At 53.9% G+C, this 21,734-nt stretch overlaps 1 protein-coding gene across 1 annotated transcript; it reads right to left on the minus strand.

Moving 5' to 3' along the window:
* Positions 1 to 19,235: 19,235 nt before the first annotated feature.
* KCNJ4 (potassium inwardly rectifying channel subfamily J member 4) lies at positions 19,236 to 20,573 on the minus strand (the record flags this gene model as incomplete). Its single annotated transcript, XM_082635854.1, has 1 exon — positions 19,236 to 20,573. The coding sequence occupies one exon, from the start codon at positions 20,571 to 20,573 to the stop codon at positions 19,236 to 19,238; it is 1,338 nt and encodes a 445-aa protein (XP_082491980.1).
* Between the last annotated feature and the right edge of the window lie 1,161 nt (positions 20,574 to 21,734).

A 21,734-nucleotide genomic window follows, 5' to 3' on the forward strand; every position in this document is an offset into this window, starting at 1 on the left:
GCCAACCTGGGAGCTGGTGCTATTAGCATCCCCAGTTAACAGCTGGAGAACTCTGGCGTTCAGGGCAGTGACTTGCTCAAGGTCACGTGGCTGGTAAAAGGCAGAGCTGGCTTTGAACCCCAGCCAGAAGGCTCCCAAGCCTGCCTCCTAACTGTCCTGCATAGCCCCACAGCGCACGGGGTCACCGGGCAGGTGGATGAGCAAACTGAAGGTGAGATGACTTGTGCACCCACAACTGTGCAACCTTGACCTCTCTGAGCCTCTGCTTCAGATGGGGAAAAAATCCTGCCTTGCAGTTTATGGAGAATAGAGCCCTGTGCCTGGCACACACCAGGTGCTCAGTAAAGTGGGGTCCCTTCCCTCCCTTGCACTCCTGAGAAGGTCAGGGACAGAATCACGGGGGCTTCCCTCCAGCCCCCTCCCAGGGGCCTAGAAAGACTTTCTTGTCCAGCCCACTGGGTGTACAGAGAGCAGGCCAGAGGTGGGCCCTCTAGAGAAGGAAATTCTTTGAACTTCTTGATGATGATGGGGATGAGAATGATGGCGGTAGTGGCGGTGGTGATGGAACTCTGGTCCTTCCCTGGCATTCCAGCAGGCCAGGGTGGGTTCAGCTAAGTGCTGGGCATAGTTCTGGGGGTGTGTGAGTGTGAGCACCCAGAAAACTCCACTGGGGGCTTATGGCCTTGGCCCTGTCAATGAGGGTGCCCTGCCCTCAGGTCATGGCCCTTGATGACTCCCTCAGCCCCAACTTTACTGCCCTCTGATGGAGCATGTCCCTTGGGATTGACTTCCCAGGAGGCCACGCTTCCTAGAAGGTTGTAAGCAAAGTCTAGAGAGGGGAGACCCTTGCCTGAGGTCACACAGCAAATCTCAACAGGGCAGGAACCCAGGGCTCCTGACACCTGACTCTCTGCCAGCTCCACTTGCACCCACTGAGTTAAGAGGGTGGACAGGAAAGTTGCTTTAAACCAGTCTTTCAGCAGATTCCGCCTGAGCCCCTACTGTGCGCTGCCACCAGGAAGGACCTGGAGTTTGTGGAGACGTGACCTACAGGAGGCGCTCAGAAGAGGAAGCAAGGTCAGCGCCGCCGGAGGACACTCCCCGAGGAAGGGAGAGCGAAGGCACGGGGTGAGGGAGGGAGCGGGCAGGACCCCAGGAGCAGAGCCTCCTATGGGGCCACCCCTTGAGGTGGGCGCTGGTGCCCAGAGGGCGGGTGCAGGGTCTGGTGCAACCCCTGAGGAGTGATGGCAGAGGTCACCTGGGGCCAGGAGCCTTGAGTGCCAGGCCAAAGCCTCTGGATCCTATCCTGTAGACTGCGGGGGTCCCAGGAGGTTTTCAGCAGAGGACAGACCTGAGGGTCTTCTCAGAGGGCTGGGCTGTGTGTGACAGCTGGGGTAGGGGCAGGAGGACCATAGGACACTAAGACTCCGTGATTTCTGATGACCAAGAGGTCTTGGGAGCCTGGAATGTCTCGTTCAGTGTGAGTCTGTGTGGGGAAGGTTGGGGTCCCAGGCTGGGGCGGGAGGTATGGGGATGATGGACAACTGCGAGAAGGCAGTCAGGAGTGTGTGGACTGTGCCCTGCCTGCCTTCCCCCCAACCCCACGCCTCCAGCACTGCCCCACCTCCTTCCTCTTTTTCATTCTGTGCTCCTACTTCAGTGCCTTTGCCTTTTGAGGACACACTCTCCTTTCTCTTCTACAGCTTTGCAGGACTTCCCTTTCCCCTGCTCTGCTCGCCCAATTCCAGCTCAGTTCTTACTTTTTAAATAAAAATGTAAATTTCATTTTTTTTTCTTGGAAGTCTTTTTCAATCAAAAACTTTTTTTCAGTGAGAAATTTTAAGGAATTACCTGGTGGTCCAGTGGTTAGGACTCCACGCTTCCATTGCAGGGGGAACCAGTTCGATCCCTGGTCAGGGAACTAAGATCCTGCAAGACACGTGGCCAAAAAAAAAAAAAAAATTTTTTAATGAAAATTGTGTGTGTTTTAAATTGTGGTAAAATATATATGCCTTAAAGTTACCATTTTAGCCATTTTTAAGCGCACAGTTCTGTGTTATTAAGTACATTCACATTGCCGTGTAACCATCACTACCATCATCTTCCTAAATTGAAACGTGGTGCCCACTAACTCCCACTCCCCCTCCCCCAGCCGGGGGCAACCACCAGTCTACTTTCTGTCTCTGTGAACCTGACTCCTTTAGGTACCGCATAGGAGTGGAGCCGTAAACCTGTTTCTTAAAGCTCAGAGGACAGGCCACCTCCTCTGAGAAGTCTCCCGGACTCCCAGGCAGATAATTCATGTGATAGGCTTCAAGCCTCTGCCTGCTCTCCCCTTCCCAGCAGGGAAGGCCTCCAGAGGGCTTCTCACCCAGCCTCCTGCTTCCATGGCGTGGGTTTCACTCGGGTGAAAGAGTTCTAGCCCTGGGAGTCAACGCCAGGCCAGCCCCAGGCCCAGGTCCCCCCGTTTCCCGGATGCTTTTCCTCCCGCAGCGTCCTTGGCTGCCTCCCAGGGCTAGAACTCTGGCGGAGGGCGCGCGCCTGCTGCCCCCATGTGGCCGCCGAGGGCGCTGCAGGCCGGGTCCGGGCCACGCGGGGCGGGGATGCTCCTTGGTGCCAAGCCCGGGGCCGACGCGACGGGCACGGGCAGAGAGAAGACGGCCCCTGACTACCCAAAACTCTCAGGACTGAGACTGCGACCCCTAGAAGTGCCCTGAATGCGTTCACTTACAATTGGGAAACTTGGGATGATTCTGGGAGGCTATGTCACTTGAACAGGTGGCCCTGAGTGTTGGTGATCGCTCTGCCTTGGAGGGGTCCAGGCCACAGCTGAATTATGTGCTGGCCCGAAAACAGTGAGGCTTTGGAACCTGACAGAGGGGGTTCCTAGAGCTCAGCGGCTCAAACTAAGACCCTGGCTTGGGCCCACCCTGGAAGGAGCTTGCATCTTTGTGGGAGCAGAAGCCTGCTGAGCTCTTTGCTGGGAGAAAGGGGGGCAAGGAAGGGGCGACTTCAAGGGAGAGCTCAGGATTCTGGCCCAGGAGATGGGGGCCGTGGAACTGGATGGTGCCTGGGGGCTGCTGAGCTTGTTGGGGCCTTCTGAGCTGGAGGAGCTGGAGAGGGCAGGGGGAGGAGTTGAGGACGGACTGTATGTGTAGATGTTCTCACAGACATCTTCCCTATGACAGGTGAGGTAATCTACCCATTTGACAGATGAGGTCATCGAGGCTTAGAGAGAGGAGGAGAGAGGCCAGATCACTGAGTTCTGAGTGTCTGAGCTACAGGAACTTAGCGATCCCAGTCCCTCCACAGGCCCTGGGACTTTACTGTTGGGAGATTCAGGCCCTCAGGGGAAGAGTCCCAAGGAGAGGACAGGAGAGGCTCAGAGCCCCTATGGAGACAAATACCCAGCCACTGATTCCCTGTGTGGCCTTGAGTAAGTCCCTTCACCCCCCCCAAGCCTCAGCTGCCTCACCTGTGAAATGGTATGAACTATCTCCCTCCAGAGGGGTTGGGAATATTAAGTTAGATTTTAAGAAGTATGAAAGTGCCAGGCCCAGTGACAAGCACCTAGCAAGCCTGGCAGGTAATAAACACTCCTCCCCTTTCCCTTTCTGGCTGGAACAGTCAGGAAGGCTACCTGAAGGAGGCAGGCCTTGAAGGTAAGGGCTGATTCAGAGAGATCCAGAGTGAGTTGCTTGGCTCCTCTATCACCTGGGGTCCCTGTGCACCAGGCCAAGGGATGCTGTAGTTACAGCTGCTCTCCCAGGCCCCAGAGCACCCAAAACTTCAGCCTGGAGAGATATCTTCCTGAGAGAGGGGAGAGATAACAAAGCCCCCTTCCCACCCTCAATTCATTCCTATTGGCCCCGAGCCCAGCCAGCCTATGTTGGAAAAATCTCCCTGTTCTCATTGTCTCTGCTCCAGGCAAGGCTTGTCTTCTGGAAGGAAACAAGCATTTATTGATGAGCCTGCTCTGCTCTCATCATTCCTCTTGACCCACAGCATCACTGCCCTGAGAGCCAGGTACCATTACTACCTGATACAGTTGGGGATATGGAGGCTCAGGGAGTGAGGGTCTTGCTGAAAAGGGCATCTTGACTGCAGAGCTGGGAGCTAGCCACTGGGCAGTGCTGCCTTTGCGAAAGGCTCCCCCTCTTGTGTGAGCTCCAGGGGGCGGGGCTGTTACTGGCATGAGTCCCGCAGGCTCTTAGTGAATTTTGAGTGAGTGAACAAAGGCATGAATGAATGACAGTTTGGTCTGTGAATGATCCAGAGACATCACCCTAGGACTCCAAGACGCTGCGGATCTGAAAGGTCAGAGAGAATCACCTGGGAATGTGCAGAGTCGCTTCCAGAAGGACACAAAGGAACTGGTACTGGTGGTTGCCTCTGGGTGTGGGGGTGGGGAATGAGGAGAGAAGGAGATTTACTTTTTGTTTGAATGTTTATCTTATATATCATAACGTGCATATATCATAATGTGTTATAATTATAACACATTATGTGCATGTTTAATAAAAGAGTTCAGAAGTAAATAATCACCTGGGGAGCTCCTTAAACATATGGACTCCTGGGCTGCAGCTCCAGAGGGTGGAAGCAGTGGGTTTGGGGGTGGCAGGGGACTAGGATAAGTTCCCCAGGTGATTCTGTTACAGGTGGCCCTGGGCCACACTACAGAAACAAAATCACCAGCTGGGTCCTCTTCCCACTGGCCACCAGCTGGGTTAATTTGCATGGTCTTTTGCATATATTTGCATGATGCCTCTGGTTCCAAATGAAGGCTGTGTCAGCCTTTATCCTGAGGGAAGCCTCTTCCTTCCCCACCTCGTCCCCCATCACTGCCCCCATCCCCAGACCTGGCCAGCCTGGACAAGCCCCTTCCTCCTCATCCCCTATCCACCAGCTAAATATGTCGCTCTTTTACCCCATCTCCACATTCTCCCAGTTCCCCAAGGCTGGCACACACATGTCACCTCCCCCAGCTGAGTCAGCTGAGTCTGCTCGCCATCTCACACTCTCTACCCCCTCCCCTGAACTCCAAAATACTCGAACCTCTCTCATGTGCATCTCTGTGCACTGAACACTCACGGTGGGCCCAGGGCTGAGCCAGGCCCTTCACTCATCTCATCTCACCCAGTCCTCCAGAGACCCCCATGAGACCAGACCCCATTAGGCCCATTTTACAGATGAGAAAACTGAGCCTTAGGGAAATCACATGATTTACCAGAAAGTGACAGCTCTTTCCATTCCACAGACCTGCCTCCTAAAATGCCCTTTTGGCATATTCACTCTTCTCATGTTAATTGCATTTGGACTTTGTCTTGCTTCGGTTGCTCTAATTGGGTCTTTAAAATTACCTGGGTCATACACACTTACTGTAAAATCATGCAAACAATCAAGAAATATTTGAATAAAATATGAATTGCCCCCCCGACCCCGCCCAGCATGACACTCTCTAGGAAGAGCTGCTGTGAACAGTCTGGGGTCTCCTTCCAACCTCTTATGCATTTACATACAGATGTGATATAGGCAAATAGATAGACATAGCATTTTTATTGTTAACATGTACATGCAAAAAATATACAATTCCAAGGAAAACAATGCAGACATCCATGTACTCACCATCCATAAAACTTGCCAGCATCTTAGAAGCACACCTTTGTGCCCCTCCACAGCTGCACCCTCCTTCCTCTTCTGACTTTCCTTATAGGTTGGTCACATATATGTACTCTTAAATAACAAATTTAGGAGGAGAACTGTTAAATTATTGTGTGTGCAACATGTTCAACTCTATTAGGCAAGGCTAAACTATTTTCCAAGGAGATTGAACCAATTTTTACTCCCACCCAGAGGGAAGGAGAGTCCCCACTGAGCCATATCCTTGCCAAATGTGGAACTGTTCAACTTCGTAATTTTTACCAAGCTAGTGGGAGTAAAATTCCAACTCATTGTGGCTTTAATTTACTTTTCCTGTTTACTAATGATATTTAATATCTTCTTGTTTATGTCTTCCATATCCTTAGCAATTCTTTTATCTTCTTGATATACTGCCAATTGAAAGAGTTGTGATAAAATCTCTGCTTATGATAATGGATTTGTTTATGTCTCCTTGTTTTGCTTTGTATGTTTTGAAGTTGTGTTATCAGGTGCATAAGAGTTTAGAATTGTTATATCTTCCTGGAGTTACATATTCCTTGTTTCTAATAATGCTTTTGTCTTGAAGATTAGTTTATCTGTTTAAATAATGATAAATCCTTTGATTTTAATCTTTTCCCAGGTAAAGAAGGACTATTCTTCTTATCTGGGTCAAATCACTTCTGAACTGCCAGTTGGTCTTAGTGAGAAGTGACTTGACTTCTTATTTTGAAAATATTTGTATGGAAACCTTTCAACATATACAAAAGTACAGAATTGTATAAAATGACCTCCCATGTAACCATCAACCAGCTTAGACATATACCAAATCAACATATTTATCCCCACCAGCTCCCCCATTCCATATTATTTTAAAGCAAATCCCATATGTCATATAAATTATTCCTTAAATATTTGAATATGTATCTCTAAGAGGAAAGGACTTAAAAAAAAACCCAAGTCCCATTATCATCCTGTAACAATAATTTCCTAACATCATCAAATGTCATTTTGTTTGTTTATTTGTTTGTTTCAGTCAGGATCTAAATAAGGCCTGTGAGAGCGTGTAGTTAGTCAATGTCTCCTACATCTCATTCAATCTATAGGTTCCTACCCTAACTCTTTTATTTTCCTTGCAATTTGTTTGTTGAAGAAACCAGACCATTTGTCCTTTATATAAAAATATTTTGTTTGATGGGATTATGTAGATAATGTTCTTTAGCAATATATATTGGCCATATTTCCTCTCAGAACATATAAGTCAATTTTGGGTTTTTAGCTGGTATTCAGAACTCCATAGTTACTATTTTTTTTCTTAATTAGACGTATTTTAGCAGCAAGCTTTTTTTAAAAAAAATGTATTTATTTATTTATGGCTGCATTAGGTCTTCGTTGCTGTGCACAGGCTTTCTCTAGTTGTGGCGAGCGGGGGCTACTCTTCATTGTGGTGTGCAGGCTTCTCATTGCGGTGGCCTTTTCTTGTTGCGGAGCACAGGCTCTAGGCACGCATCCTTCAGTAGTTGCAGCACGCAGCCTCAGTAGTTGTGGTGCACAGGCTTAGTTGCTCCATGGCATGTGGGATCTTCCTGGACTAGGGCTCAAACCCGTGTCCCCTGCATTGGCAGGCAGATTCTTCACCACTGTACCACCAGAGAAGTCCCATAGTTACTATTTTTTTTAAAAATGTCTTATCTCCTCTACTTACCTACTATGAGCGTCGGATGTGCTAATTCACTCAATGAACATTTAATGAGCACCTACTATGTGTCAGGCCCTATGCCAGATCCTGAGAAATATAATAGTGAACAAGCCAAAAATATTTCTGGAGCTTCATCTCAAAGTTTGGTGGTCTGCAGAATCCCTGAAGAGACCCTGTTAAAATGCAGGTCCCAGGGTTCCATCCCAGACAGGCTGTCAGGGGTCTTGGGTGGGGCCCAGGAATGGGCACCTTTGGTCAAGTGCTGTCCTGTGGAAATTTGAGCCACAAATACAAGCCACATTTGTCAATTTCGATTTTCTAGTACTAATTACATAACAAGGTGAAAAGAAACAGGTGAAAAGTCCCTTACAGAAAATTGTAATTATATATTTTAATACATAAAATAAAATTTATTTAATATATAAATAAAATATTTTAATTACATATTTTATTTAACCCAATTTATCTTAAGTATAATTTTTAACATGTAATCAACCATAAAAAATTATAAATGAGATATTTTGTATTCTTTTTTTAAGTACTAAGACCTCGGTTGTGTGTTTTACATTTACAGCACTTCTCAACTCCAACCAGCCACGAGTCAAGTGCTCCCTGTGGGTCATGGCTACTATACCTGACAGCGCAGCCGGTGACCTGGTCTGGATGCCCGGGGCCCACAGCAGGAGCAACGCTGGACTGGATAATGTCTGTGAAGAGCACTTAGCAGATTCTGGTGTCCTAAACAACATATGGGGACAAAGACACCTGGGCCCAAATCCCGCCTCCAGCCTTCTGCCCTTTCCTTGGAAGTGGCTTCACCTCCAGAGCTCGAATCTCCGCGCCTAGAACGGGCGGATTGTCCTGCCTCGAGGTAGTGGAGGAGCATCTAATGAGACGGTATGAGGCACCCTCTGCGTGTTGGTGGCAAGGAGAGAGGGCGGAGCAGGGCTCAAGCCTCAGAGACCCTCTGAGCTGTACGCCGGGGCTTCCCAACACCGCAGGAACCCGAATGAGGGGACACGTCCGCCGGGTGCACTCAGCCTGCAGCCCCCGAGGCCACCACGGGGCGGGAAGGGACCCCAGGGATCGCGCAGGGACCCCCGGGGCTGGCATGCAGCCCGAGAATTTTTAGTAACCACTTGCCTGGCGTGGACTTCCCCGGGGAGGGGAGGATTGGATCACTCTGGTTCCCTCTGCGGCAGGAGGGGAAACTGAGGTGAGGAATGGTTTCCCCCCTCACTTTTAAAAATTCAACGAACAGCTGATGTGATGGAAGGAACTCAGGCTTCAGAGTCTGGGTGAGGTCGCGGCTCTGACCAGCTGAGGAACCTTGACTCGTAGGCCATTCAAGCTCCCAGGCTGGTTTTCACACCTGTAAAATGGGGATGCCAGTACCTCCCAGGGCAGGAGCAGGACCACAGCAGATGATGGCTAGAAAGGGGCTTTACCAACCGTCTGGTGCGGAGCCAGGGTCAACACCTGCACAGGGATTGAGAGGTGAACTTTGAAGGATGAGGATAAAAATAACAACTGCCATGAGCGAAGTGATTAATCTCCTTTACACTCTCATAACAGCCCATGAGGTTTGTGTTACTATTGCACCCATGTTCCAGATGAGAAAACTGAGTCTCAGAGACGTGGTGTGGTTTGCCTGAGGTCACATAGCCCAGCAGAGCCTGTCCCTGACTCCCGGGTTCTGTGCTTGCGTCTGACCAGAGGTTAGCTGAGGCTGGAGAGGGTGGACCTCATCTTGCCCAGCCATTGTCTTTCATCTCTGGTTCCTGGTTTCCTTCCTCCCTTCTCCTTCCTTCCTTCTCAGCCTCTCTGGCCTCCCACTCCATCTCCCCCCAGGTTGCCAGTCTCCCCATTAAAACAAGGAGCCTCTCCATGCCTATGACTCATGCCTGCCAATCAGAGTGGTCCATGCCCCTGGCCACAGTGGTGGGCTCAGGGCATGTGCCTCAAGCCTGGCCAGTGGATTCTGGGAGGGCTGGAACTGTTGGAAGAGGGCCTGTCTCCTTTTGCCTGCCTAGAAGCTGAGCAGTTGGGAGCCTGGGCTTCTGGAAATGTGACTTCACTTTTAACCCAGAGGAGCTGACTGACCTGTGGGCTCATGCACTGGGATGCAGCTGAAGCATCTCCAGTCTTCCGCCTGCCCCACCCTGCCCCCACCTCCCACCCATCTCCACCCCTTTCCCACCACCGGCTCACCAGACCTAGAATCTGAGAGTCAAAGGGCACCAAGATGTGGGTCCCTCAATCCCCTACTTCCACCGGGAAAGTTCTCGGCGCCACGCTGACAGGTGAGGCAGGTGTGCCAAGCAAGGAGGTTTGCCCAAAGATGCACAGCTGGTGAGCAGTGGGCCCACCAGCTAGAATCCCATCAAGGCATTCATTCCGTTCCACATCTAGCAAACCTCTTGAACCCCTACCCAGAGGCCAGCTATGAGGGTGTGGGGTGTGGCTCTGGAGACAGACCCCCCACCCCCACCCCGGGCTCAAATTCCAGCTTCCTCACTCAATAGTGATCTTGGGCAAATTATTGCACTTCTCTGTGCCTGTTTCTTATCTTTAAAACAAGGGAAAGAGTGAAGTCCCCTTGTGTCTCCAGAAACCCCAAACATTCTGCCCATTGGTAGCAGTCCCTTCTTTCATGGGACCATGCTTTGCTCATGCCATCCCTCTACTTAGATTCCTTCCAGAGTGACCATAGAGTGGTTAAAAGCATGGACTCTGGGCCCAGGCAGTCTGGCTTCCAATCCCATCTGCAGATGAGGAGAAGGGAAAGGGAACCACAGGTGTAAAGGCACTGAGGTAGGAAACTGTGTAGCACTGGGGAGAAGGTTCTGTGGGGCTGAAGGAGTAAGCTGTATGGCTGCACTGCTGATCTAGCATCCTGTCTCCCTCCTCTGCCCCCTTGGGAACTTCTGCTCTCCCTGGGATAGGGCTTCGGAAACAGGGACAGCTTGAAGGCTCCGGGGACCTCATTTGAATAATACAGTGGAGAACTGGGGGGTCCTGATTCGCATGATGGCCCTCTGGGAGAAATAGTGTCCCAGAGGCAGGAGAGGCCCAAGGTCACAGCTTGGCAATGCCTGGCAGGATGGGGGAGGGGGGAGGGGGTCTGCTGCAGGCCCTCAGCAGCCAAGCACCCTTGCACGGAGCTCTGGGCCTCTCCACGAAGGAGCTGGAAGCTGAAATGGGACTCTATTTTGGGGGCCTGAGGCGAGCTGGAGTCACTTCCCTGCCAGATGGGAGAGGTTGCCTCAGTCTTTTTGAGGCCAGGCTCTCCGCCCTGCAGGAGTGGCAAGGTGTGGGCCTTGATAGTGGGGTGCGAGGAGTGGGGCATGGGCTGGGAAGGGGGAGAGGACGGTGCTGCTCTGGGGCTTGATAGTGCATTCGTCATCTCCCTCTGTCCGCCCAGCTGCCATGGGAGGGGGAGCTGGGGCTTTCCCCATTTCACAGAAGAACAGACAGGTTCAGAGAGGCCAAGTCGCTTGTGCAAGATCACTCAGCAGCAAGTGGCAAAGCCAGGATTCAGCTGGGGCCTGGATGACGCCCTAGCTCTGTGCTAACCACAGCGGCGTACCTGAGTGTGACCTCAATAAGCAGAAGGCGAAGCCGTTTCCTGAGCACCTACTGTGTGCCGGCCCCTCTCACACACTAGCTCAGTGAGCCCAAGCCGCGCCCTGGCAGGAAGCCATTATCACCCCCATTTCACAGACAGGCCTGAGGAGAAGGGTCAGGCTTGAGATGCCCTGGCTTCAGCTGGGCACCTGAGTTACTGCACGACCACGGGCAGATCCCTTCTCTTTGCTGGCCTCAGTCTCCCCATCTGTAATTCGAGGAGGTGGGCTCAGGTCTGTGACGTGTCTCCCAGGGAGGCTGACAGAGAGCTGGGGGCAGGGAGGTGGCCAGGATGTCAGAAGGAGTTTTCCAAGCCTACCTCCCCCTGCCCGCTGCTTCCTGCGAACTCATTTTCCAGATCTTCAAGTCAGGCCCACATATCTCCAAGGGAAGAGAAGGAATTTGCATTTCCTGAGCCCAGACCAGGACTGACGCTGTATGACGGGATGCACATGCACGATGCCATCTAGTCCACACACTGTGGCCCCTGTGGAAGTTGGACTGTTACTGGGTCGTTCTTACAGCTGAAGCCCAGAGAGGGGAAGCAAATCACTCAGGACAACCCAGAGAGGAAGGGGCGCCACTGGCCCCTCGCCAAGGCTGCGGGCTCCTAGCCCTGCCCTTTCTGCTGTGTCCTTCCTGATGCCACCAAGAGCCAGGGCCTTCCCCAGCCAAAGGCCGTGCTCCCCGCCCCCAGCCTGCGTTCTGGGCCGCCAGGGGGCGGCAAGGCCGTTTGTGGGCCCCCTCGTCACCCACGCCTTCCCTGCAGAGACTGGACTAGAAATAGCCCTGTCCATCCTCGCCACGGTTCCCACCTTGCCCGCTCGCCATGCTCACCTGTGCGTGTCCTCCCTCCTCGCACCTGTCAGGGAGAAGACAGGAGCCCCTCCCACTTCCCGTCAGTAATCCGTCCCGCCACGCCCCCCCCGGCTGAGGCTCCTCTGGCAGCATCCCCGCTTCGGCCTGTCTCGTCGCTGAGCCCAGAAAACTGCCCCATCTGTTCCTGCTGACCCATCCAGCTTCTTTGAGAGGCCCCAGAAGCAGCTTAAAGGCTTCATGGAGGCCGGACCCCATCAGGGCTGCTGACCTGCCGGCCACTCCAGCCCACTGGCCGCCATATGCAGCTTCCCAAAGGCCTCTCCCATCGCTCGCCCCTCTGCGCCAAGACCACCCAGGTCTCCCCACTGCCTGCAGGAAAAGGGTCCTCAGTCTGCTGGACTCACCTGCTCACCTGGCCCAGCCCCCCAAGAGTAGCTGTCCTCCCCCCGACACGCGCCCGCCTCCCCGACCTTGCTTTCCTATCAGCCAACCTCCGCTGCGGCTCAGGGACTAAAACACCAACAACCATAAGGCCAGAAAGCCCTGGCAGAGCCCTGAGTTGCTCTCTGACCTTGGGTAATTCACGTGGCCTCTCTGAGCCCCCTCATCTGTAAAATGGGGATAATAATAGAACGCTCCATTCCGTCCCCATGTCCTGAACCCTCTGCTACCTCCACGGACCCGCCCTGAGCCCCCCGGTCCAGGTGTTGGCAGGGAGACCCAGGATGGGGAGAGGAAGGAAGGGCTTAGACAGACCTGGAAGGAGCTGAGAAGGAGAGGACAGCAAGCTGAGCCTCGGCTCTCCCTGGCAGGGAAGGTCCCAGAAGCACGAGGCACAGGTGCTGTCCTCCAGACCCTCATTCCTGGCCACATCCCAGAAGGAGGTAACCCTAGTGACAGGTCGGGGGTCAGGAGCCTGATTCTGGATTGAGCTCTGCACCTGCCTCTTTGTATGACATCTCAAACCCCCTCCCTGGGCCTGTTTTCCCCCATCCGTGGGTACCAGGAGTCCCCTCTTGGCCTCCTTCCCACTGTGGGCACTGTGAGAGCTGACACCAGCCAGCAGGGGCTCTGGCCTACCTGCCCTGTTGCCATAGTACCTGTAGCGCAGTGGACAGCTATGGCGACTGTAACCAAGGAGTCCTGGCTGCTGTCCCAAGCTTGAGCATGGAGTGTTGGGAATTGCCCATGGTCCCATTTAGCACCGGCAGCAGGGCCAAGGCCAGGGGGCTCAGGCCTCCCAGCCCTCTCCCAACACCACAGCCCAAGGTTGAGCGGCTGTGGGCCCAGGCCCCAGCTACATCTTTGCCTGTTTGGTTCAGTGCCGAATCCCCTCCGCTAGACCAGCCTCCTCCTTGCTTGTAGTAGGTGCTCAACAAATATTTCTTCCATGAAGGAATGAATGAATGACACAGAAGGCCTTTGAAATCTGTAATGGGCGGGGCTGATGTGTGAGCTGATGGCCAGGACCTGGGCAAATGCCTCTGGCTGGGATCCCAAAGGGCTTGTGTAGGGATTCTATACCAGGTTTGAGGCAGTGAGCAGAGTAAGTGGGGGGCCCTGGAGGTTGCCAGTGATTGCGGGACAGGGCAAAGATAGGCTTGGGCGTCGACCCAATTTTGCCAAGTGCCAATTCTGTCCTTCCCCACGGTCTCCCTGAGACCTTCAGATGTTCTGAAAGACACAGGAACATATGTGCCAGGTCCCTGGAGGTCATTAAGTCCAGTGTCTAACTTTGAAGATGAAGGAAATGAGTTTCAGAAAACTGAAGAGATTATCCAGGATCACATAGTAACTCAGAGCCCAAACTCCTCTAGCCTCCTAGTCCTCATATACTGTGAGCTGAGGGACCTATCAGTTTTCCCTTTTTGCATGGCTGCCAGGAATTTCAGGGGTCAGTTTTCAAACTGTGTCTCATATGGTAAATCCATCAAAATCCTGACTGGAAGACAACTCACATTTATTATTATTTTTTTTAAATTATTTATTTATTTAAATTAGTTTATTTATTTTTTTTGGCTGTGTTGGGTCTTTGTTGCTGCACGCGGGCTTTCTCTAGTTGCAGAGAGCCGGAGCTACTCTTCCTTGTGGTGCACGGGCTTCTCATTGCGGTGGCTTCTCTTGTTGCGGAGCTTGGGCTCTAGGTGCATGGGCTTCAGTAGTTGTGGCAGGCAGGCTCAGTAGTTGTGGCAGGCAGGCTCAGTAGTTGTGGCTCACGGGCTCTAGAGCGCAGGCTCAGTAGTTGTGGCGCACGGGCTTAGTTGCTCCTCGGCATGTGGGATCTTCCCAGACCAGGGCTCGAACTCGTGTCCCCTGAATTGGCAGGCGGATGCTTAACCACTGCGCCACCAGGGAAGTCCTCCCATTTATTTGGATCCAGTAATATGCCCAAGACCCTGCTGTGCCTGGTCACGTACGAGGTCTCATTTAACCCAAACAACAAGCATGTGACACAGATATGAAGGGCCCTTCCTAACAGATGAGGAAACAGTTTCCTAGACATAAATCAACTTGTCCAAAGTCACAAAGCTACCAACTGGTGGTGGCAAGACCCCCCGGCTCTCATACTCATGATCTTTCCTCCACAAATATTGACATAAATGCCGTTGCTCTCGGCTCCGTGCCCTGGTACCAGCGCTGTGCCCATTGCCGGCCGGTCTTCCTTATCTGCGCTCACCCTCTCCACAGGGAGCCCCTGGAGGAGCTGTGGAGGGGAAGCTTGGTTTTGAAACTTCTCCCCTTTCTAATCCTAGGAACCCAGCTCTACACCGTCCTTGTGCAAAGGTTCAGATGCTGGGGGCTGCAGTTTTAGAGAGTCTGACACACACAGTCCAGAGTTCTGTTAGTACTTAGCCTGAGCAGACAGCCACAAGAAGAAAAAGTTAAAAAAAGAAAAAAAAAGGCACGAAGATGTTGATCACAGCACTGTGTATCTTGGAGAAATGCTGAGATTCACCTGGATACAGGAGGGGAAGGATTAAGCCAACAGAGCTCATCAGAGGGCTGGCTTCATGGGAGGGACCCAAGCTCGGTTCAGTGCTCTGTGGTCTCTGTCTTGAAATTCTTAATTTTATCTTTGAACTTGTAAGTTTTATGAGTGAAGTCCAGTGGGATGATGTGGCATGCACATGAGCAGAGGAGGTAATCTGAAGAAAGGAAAATGTTTTATTTTTAGTGTCTTTAATGGCACAGCGTTCCCGACTTGTGAACAAGGGACACACATTTTCATTTTGCAGTGGACCCACAAAGTGTGTCGTTGGTGCGGTGAAAAGGGCACGGGGTTGGGGTCCAGGAGAGTGGGGTTCAAGGTTATTCCCCTCTGGGCCTCGGTTTCCCCACCTGTAAATGAGGGGTTGGCCCGCTGACCTCTATGATTTTATGAACATTATATTGAACATTATACTGTCATTAAAAATGGAAAATGAGGTTAGGCCTCTGCACTTTCACTGCTGAGGGCATGGGTTCAATCCCTGGTCAAGGAACTAAGATCCTGCAAGCACGAAGCATGGCCCAAACAAACAAATAAGTAAATACAACAGCCAGTATCCTCAGCTACCCGCCTCCCCCGACCAGGAGTTTGCTCAGCAGTGCTGGGGCACAGGACCCTTTATACAAATAAAAATAAAAAGTGGAAAATGTGTAGAACCCATCAATACCAAAAGAAAATCAGTACTCAGAAAAAGCTACAGTGAGAAAAACCAGATCCAGGAAGAAGGGGCTGGGATCATAGCCACCGGATCTAACTAAAGCCTAACAAAGATAAGGCGAGAATTCGACGAGGTGAAACAGCTGAGTTGAACGCCTTCTAGGTTCTTTTCTATTTTTCCTTATGCAATTTGCGTTCATAAGGAAAATGCGTTTTTTCAGAAGCTGGGGAGGAGGAAGCAAAGATGAACCTAGAAGAATTAGACCCGAGTGGTGGGGTTTTAGACGGGATGAGGGCAGGCTGTCAGCTGAGTGAGCCCTCACCTCTCTCTCCCTTTCTCCCACCAGATGTCCGGGGCTGTGACTGAAAGAGGGTAGAGAGGGGACGGGCCAGGGCCTCTGCTTCCTGGCCCCTCAGGGGAGATGGGGTGGAGCCAGGAAGGGCTCGGCGACTCCTCCGAGGCCCCTTCCCTGACTCCAAGCTAGTGATATATATCTAAGGTTCTTACACCCCCAGATTCAGCGATCACCCCTCTCTCGGTGCTGCCAGGAGCCGGGAGTGAAGTGAGAGATCAGAGGAGCTGCCTGCCAGGGAGCAGGGGAGGGGAAGGGAGGTGGGAGGGCTGTGAAGGGGAGCAGGTGGGAGAAGGAAGGTGAGTCAGCGCAGAGCGGAACAGCAGGGCTTTGCAGCCTTGGAGCCTCCCTGCAGCTGCGTGCTTGCCTCTGGGCTCTGGGCTTGCACCCCTGTGGCCCCCGTCCCCCCGTGACCACCCCCAGTGCCCTCCGCTTTGACACCCCAGAAAGTCCTTGCTTCGGGCGCTTGTCAAAACTTGTCTATCCAGTGTCCTACTCGCATGTAAACAGAGAGATGGGCCCTCCTTAAGGAGCCACTGTCACAGGTGTCTGAGCAAAGTGGCAAATTGGTGACAAGGAAGGTGTTCGGGAGGGACCTTGAAGTGCCTCCACATCACTCTGGACGGGAGGCCCTCTTAGGGTGGGCCCACACTCCTTCCTCTCTTGTCCTTATGCGTGGAGGGCTGGGCAGCCTCTAAGATGTGCTCTAGGTCGAAGGTGCTGTATCCAAGGGTGCCTGAGTCTGAGGTCTTCTTTAGCTACTGCTGGCAAGCCCAGGTCACCAGAGCATCACTGAGATGAAGCAGGCAGGAGAGGATGAGATAGACGAGGTCCTCCCAGGGGTCTGCAGGGCTGGATGGGGTGGGGGGTGAGACCCTGGGGTGCTCCCACCTGGCGCTCTTCTGAGAGCGTGGGCAGGTGAACGGCTGCACTTTTGTCTTGCTGAGTGGCCCCTGTAGGCCCTTCGAGGCCCCCAAAGGTCACAGGTGCACTCTGGGAAATCTGGGTGGGGGCAAAGGAGGAAAAGAGGCAGCCCCTCCCCCCTCTCTTAGCCCCTGCCTCAGGGAGGACTGGAGTGAAGGGGAAGCCAGCCCCTGGGCTTCTGCCAGTCCTCACCTTGGTTCAGGCCAACCCCTTTGTTCTCTGGGCCTCAGTTTCCTCTCTGAGACCAAACCCTTGTCCCACCTACCTTGCAAGGTGTTAGGCAAGTAAGAGACATTGTAATGAGTTGTTGGGGACTTGGACCCCTTTCTCCAGGAAAGAGGCCTCAGGTTCTCCTATTAAACTGTTAAGGCATGTGGAATGCACCATGATTTACCCAAATGGCCAAATGTTGCCTGATGAAATGTGGTCATTCACAAGCCGCCAACAGCACTTCACAGCAGGTGAGCCTGCCTCCTGCTTCCCTGTGTTTCCTGAGAGAGCTGCACCTTTGCGTAGAAGATTCCTGGGAGCAGGGAGGGTGCCCTCTGCTTCCTCAGACTCTGAATGTTGGGTACACAGTTGGCCTGTAAAATAGAGCTGGAAGGAACCCTCAAACTCGAAGTTTCGGTGATAGATGAGCGATTATGGCCACCATTCCACTGGGTGTGTACACCCTTTGCAATGGGACTTGACCACGCTCCCAAGGGGTGGAGTCGATTTCCTGCCCCTTGAATCGTGACCGGGATTAGCCAATAAAATGCAATGGAAGTGATGTTATACAAGTTCAAGGCTAGGCTCCAGAGACTTTGCAGATTCTGCCTTCACCCTCTTAGGCAGCAGGAAGGGATCTGGTATAGCCAACTGGAGGAAGAGAGGCCACTGGAGGAGAACCAGGGCCCCCCGTGCCCCCCCACCCCTGGGCCAACAGTGAGACCTACTGCCCAACACGTGAGTGAGGCCCTCATGGATCTTACAGCCTGGCTGATCTCCCTGCTGATCAGGGCTGCTGGAGTGAGCCCAGAGAAACCAGATGAGGAGCCGGCCAGCCCTCCTACAGCACCACAGAAAGAATAAACCATTGTTGTCTAAGTGGAGGGTGGCCTGTTACACAGCACAGGCTAACAAGCCCGGGGCAGGGAAGGGACTCACCCAAGGTCCCACAGTGAGGCAGAGACCAGGTCCGACTATGACCAGGTTTCCCTGCTGCCCCCTAGAGCCCTTCCCACCACAGTGTCCTGCAGCCAAGTTAATCAGCCCAGCCTGGTGGGGTGGGTATGTGGGGTGTAAACCAAGCAGGCTCTTCCCACTTCTCCCTGAGTCATAAAGGGTTGGCTGACGTCCACACAGGCTTCCCCTGCCCATCATCACTTAGGAAGAAGGTATGGTTCATCCCATTCTAAAGATAGTGAAGCTGAGACCAAGAGCTGATGGGCAACTTGCTGACAGCCACACAGCTTGTTAATAGCAAAGCTCTGACTCAAACCCACTCAAACCTCTTAGGGCCACTTAGGATCCTTCCCACTGGCTCCCAGGAAGGAGACTAGCAGGTGATGAAGTTCCCTCCAAGGGTCAGTCTCTCAGACAGGGGCACAGACACATACACAATACACACAAACCTACCACACACACACACAAACACATCCCATACACACATGTACACAATACACACATATGTACCACACACAGACACGCATCATGTTGGTCTCTCTCTCTCTCCGTTTGCCTCTATCTCTTCTTCCCAACCCTCCATCTTCAATCAGCCTACCGCTAATGGACCATATACTTTATTAAAAATATATAGTTACAAACTCCATTGTCAACCTGGGCTGGGCCTGCAGGCCCAGAGGGCCCACAGGGAGGGATGGCCCTTACCCTGCTCCTTGAGGTCCCACTTCTGCACCCAAACCCAGTACTATCCAGGGGCCAAGAGAGCTGGCTCCGAGGGTCTCAAGGGACCAGCCAGCTGGGCAGGGGAAGGTTGGGCTTGAGGGGTGCGGAGTGCGAGGGCTGCAGCTCCACGCCCTGCAGGTACAAATGGCAGAAGGTGGATGTGGTGCCTCCATCTCTCCATTTATAGATATTTACGAAAGAAAGTCATGAGCAACAGACCACAGTCATGCAAAAGAAACGCACACCCCTCCCACCCCCTCAAACTAACCACCGGCCCACCCCGGAACCCCAAGATGCCCACCCCACGACAGTCCAGCCGCCTTCCCCAAGGTTCTGAGAGCAAAGGGGGAATGTCCTTGAAGGGTCGGTGGGGAAAGGGTGGTGGGTCTGGGGTTCCTGAGCCGCCACTGGGTAGGTGCTGGAGAACCCAGGCTGACCAGACCGAGGGTATCCTGGTCCTTTCCCAGGCCTGGGTTCTGGAGTCAGTAGGAAGGGGCCTCCCAGTCTCTGAAGCCCCCAGCTCTCTCCAGAAGGTCCATGGAGCCAGGGTGAACCACTCTGTCCTGAGTGCGGTGGAGGTGTCCTGGCAGCCCACCCCCGGAAGAGGCTCTGGTGGGAAGCGAGAGGGCGGGCCTGGAGGTCAGATGGCGGACTCCCTGCGGTAGGAGATGTTGTCCAGCGGGAGGGTGGCTTGCATGCGCTCCAGATCCAGGTGGCTGCCAAACTCCAGCATCCGGATGATGCCCGCCTCCTCCTTGGAGCCTGCCTCCAGGCCCAGGCCCGCGGCCACGGCGGCAGCGGCCGCGGCCTCCTCCTCCATCTCCTCTTCCTCCTGGCTCATGAGGGCCAGCTCGTTCTCGTAGCAGAAGGCACTGGGCGGGGGCGGTGGAGCGGGCAGGACGGTGATCTTGCTCTCCTGCAGCTCCCGGGCGGAGCAGCAGGGTGTGCCGGCCACCTCGTAGGTCTTGTGGAAGCGCGAGTAGTCCACCTTGTAGTGGCTCTTCTCCTCAAAGACCACAGGCTCGAAGCGGTGGCCCCAGAGGATCTCGCTGGCCAGGTAGGAGCTGCGGGCCTGGGTGGTCATGGCAGTGGCCTCCACCATGCCCTCCAGGATGACCACGATCTCGAAGTCCTCCGACTCCAGCTCCTCCTTGCCCATGCCATAGAGCGGGCTGTCCTCGTCGATCTCGTGGACGATGATGATGGGCGACACCAGAAAGATGCGGTCCAGGCCGATGTCGTAGCCCACGTTGAGGTCCCGCTGGTCCAGCGGCAGGTACTCGCCCTCCTGGGTCATGTAGGGCTTGATGAGCTGGGCCCGCACGTGGGCCTCCACGATGTGGCTCTTGCGCAGGTTGCCCACGCGCCACATCAGGCAGAGCTTGCCGTCGCGCACCGAGATGACCGCGTGGTGGCTGAACAGCAGCGTCTGCGCCCGCTTCTTGGGCCGGGCCATCTTGGCCATGATGGTGCCGATCATGAAGGAGTCGATGACGCAGCCCACGATGGACTGGACCACCACGGCGATGACCGCCAGCGGGCACTCCTCCGTCACGCATCGGAAGCCGTAGCCGATGGTCGTCTGCGTCTCCACTGAGAACAGGAAGGCACCCAGGAAGCCATTCACGTGCATGATGCAGGGCTTGGGGGCCGCCGGGGCTGCCCCGCCACCTCCCGCCACCGGGGCCCCCGCCGCGGCCCCCACCGGGCCGGCCTCCAGGTCACCGTGGAAGAAGGCGATGCACCAGAAGAGGAGGCCAAAAAAGAGCCAGGAGACAAGGAAGGCCGCGGAAAAGATCATCAGCATGTAGCGCCAGCGTGTGTCCACGCAGGTGGTGAAGATGTCCGCCATGTAGCGCTGCGACTTGTTGCTCAGGTTGGCAAAGTAGACGTTGCATTGGCCGTTCTTCTTGACGAAGCGGTTGCGGCGTTTCCGCCGGGGCACGTGGGCCTGCCCGTTGCGGCTGTGCCCGTGCATGTCCTGAAGCCGGCGTGGTCACCTGGGAAGACGCAGGGCCTGCGGGGGAGAAGCAGACACGTGAGACGCTGGCTGCCATGGGAGCGGCTCTCCAAGGGCCCCAGGAGTCCAGGTTCCAGGGCTGCGGGGAACCCACCCAATGATGCTCAGAAGGGGCGGAGCCTGGACTGGGACCCAAGGCTTCCTCCACCACGTGGGCAGAATGTTAAGGTGCTTCTGACGACAAGGAGGGAGTGTCTCCGTGGCTGGCCCAGCTCCGGGATCGGGGTCTGCCAGACCAGAAGCTGAGGCCACCGGGATCCAGGTCCTAGTCCCAGCCCCTCACGCTGCCCCTCCTCCCCCACCAAAACCTCCTGTGCCTGCTCTTCCGGGGGCTTCCTGATGCCCATCTCGGCACCGCCCTCCCACTGTTTGTCCCACGTGCCCTGAGCAGAGGAAGTTGTGAATGCTCTGGGCCCTGCTCACCTCCCTGGGTTCAGCCTCTGCCCTTCTGGGTCTCTCGGGGGCCGGACATTCTCCTGCGCGGTCCAGTTCGGCAGCCACTGGCCACCTGTGGCTCTTACATTTAATTAAAATTAAATAAAACGTTAGCTTCAGTTCCCCGGCTGCACTCGCCACATTTCAAGGGCTCCGTAGCCACATGTGGCTAATGGCCACCATACTGGACAGAGCAGATACAGGACATTTCCATCATCGCAGAAAGTTCTACTGGGCAGTGCTGGGACCCACAGCCCAACGTCAGTTCCTGTACTGTCCCCAAACTCGTTGGGAGCAGTGGTGGGTGAAGACTCCAGTGTGGCGGTCAGGACGGAGGTAAGGGGAGCCCTGATTTTTGGCTCCCGTGTAGGCATCCCTATTTCCATATCACAGGTGAGGAAACGGGGGCTCAGAGAGGGGAACCGGCCTGTCTAAGGCCACACAGCTGGTAAATGGGTCCCAGTCCAGGCGTGTCTAACTCTTCAGCCCCCAGGTGCTGTCAGTGTTGCTGAGTTCACCGTGTGAAGACCTGGGTTGGCGGAGGCAGACACACCACTACCTAGCTATGTAAATTCAGGCAACTCACTTCACCTCTCTGAGCCTCAGTTTCCTCAGTTGTAAGATGGGGGTCAAAACCCTACCTCACAGGACCCGAGGAGACAGTAGGTGCTCAGTTAAAGCCAG

The sequence above is a fragment of the Mesoplodon mirus genome (genome assembly GCF_964341445.2).
Source record: "Mesoplodon mirus genome assembly, chromosome: 11".
NCBI lineage: Eukaryota > Metazoa > Chordata > Mammalia > Artiodactyla > Ziphiidae > Mesoplodon > Mesoplodon mirus.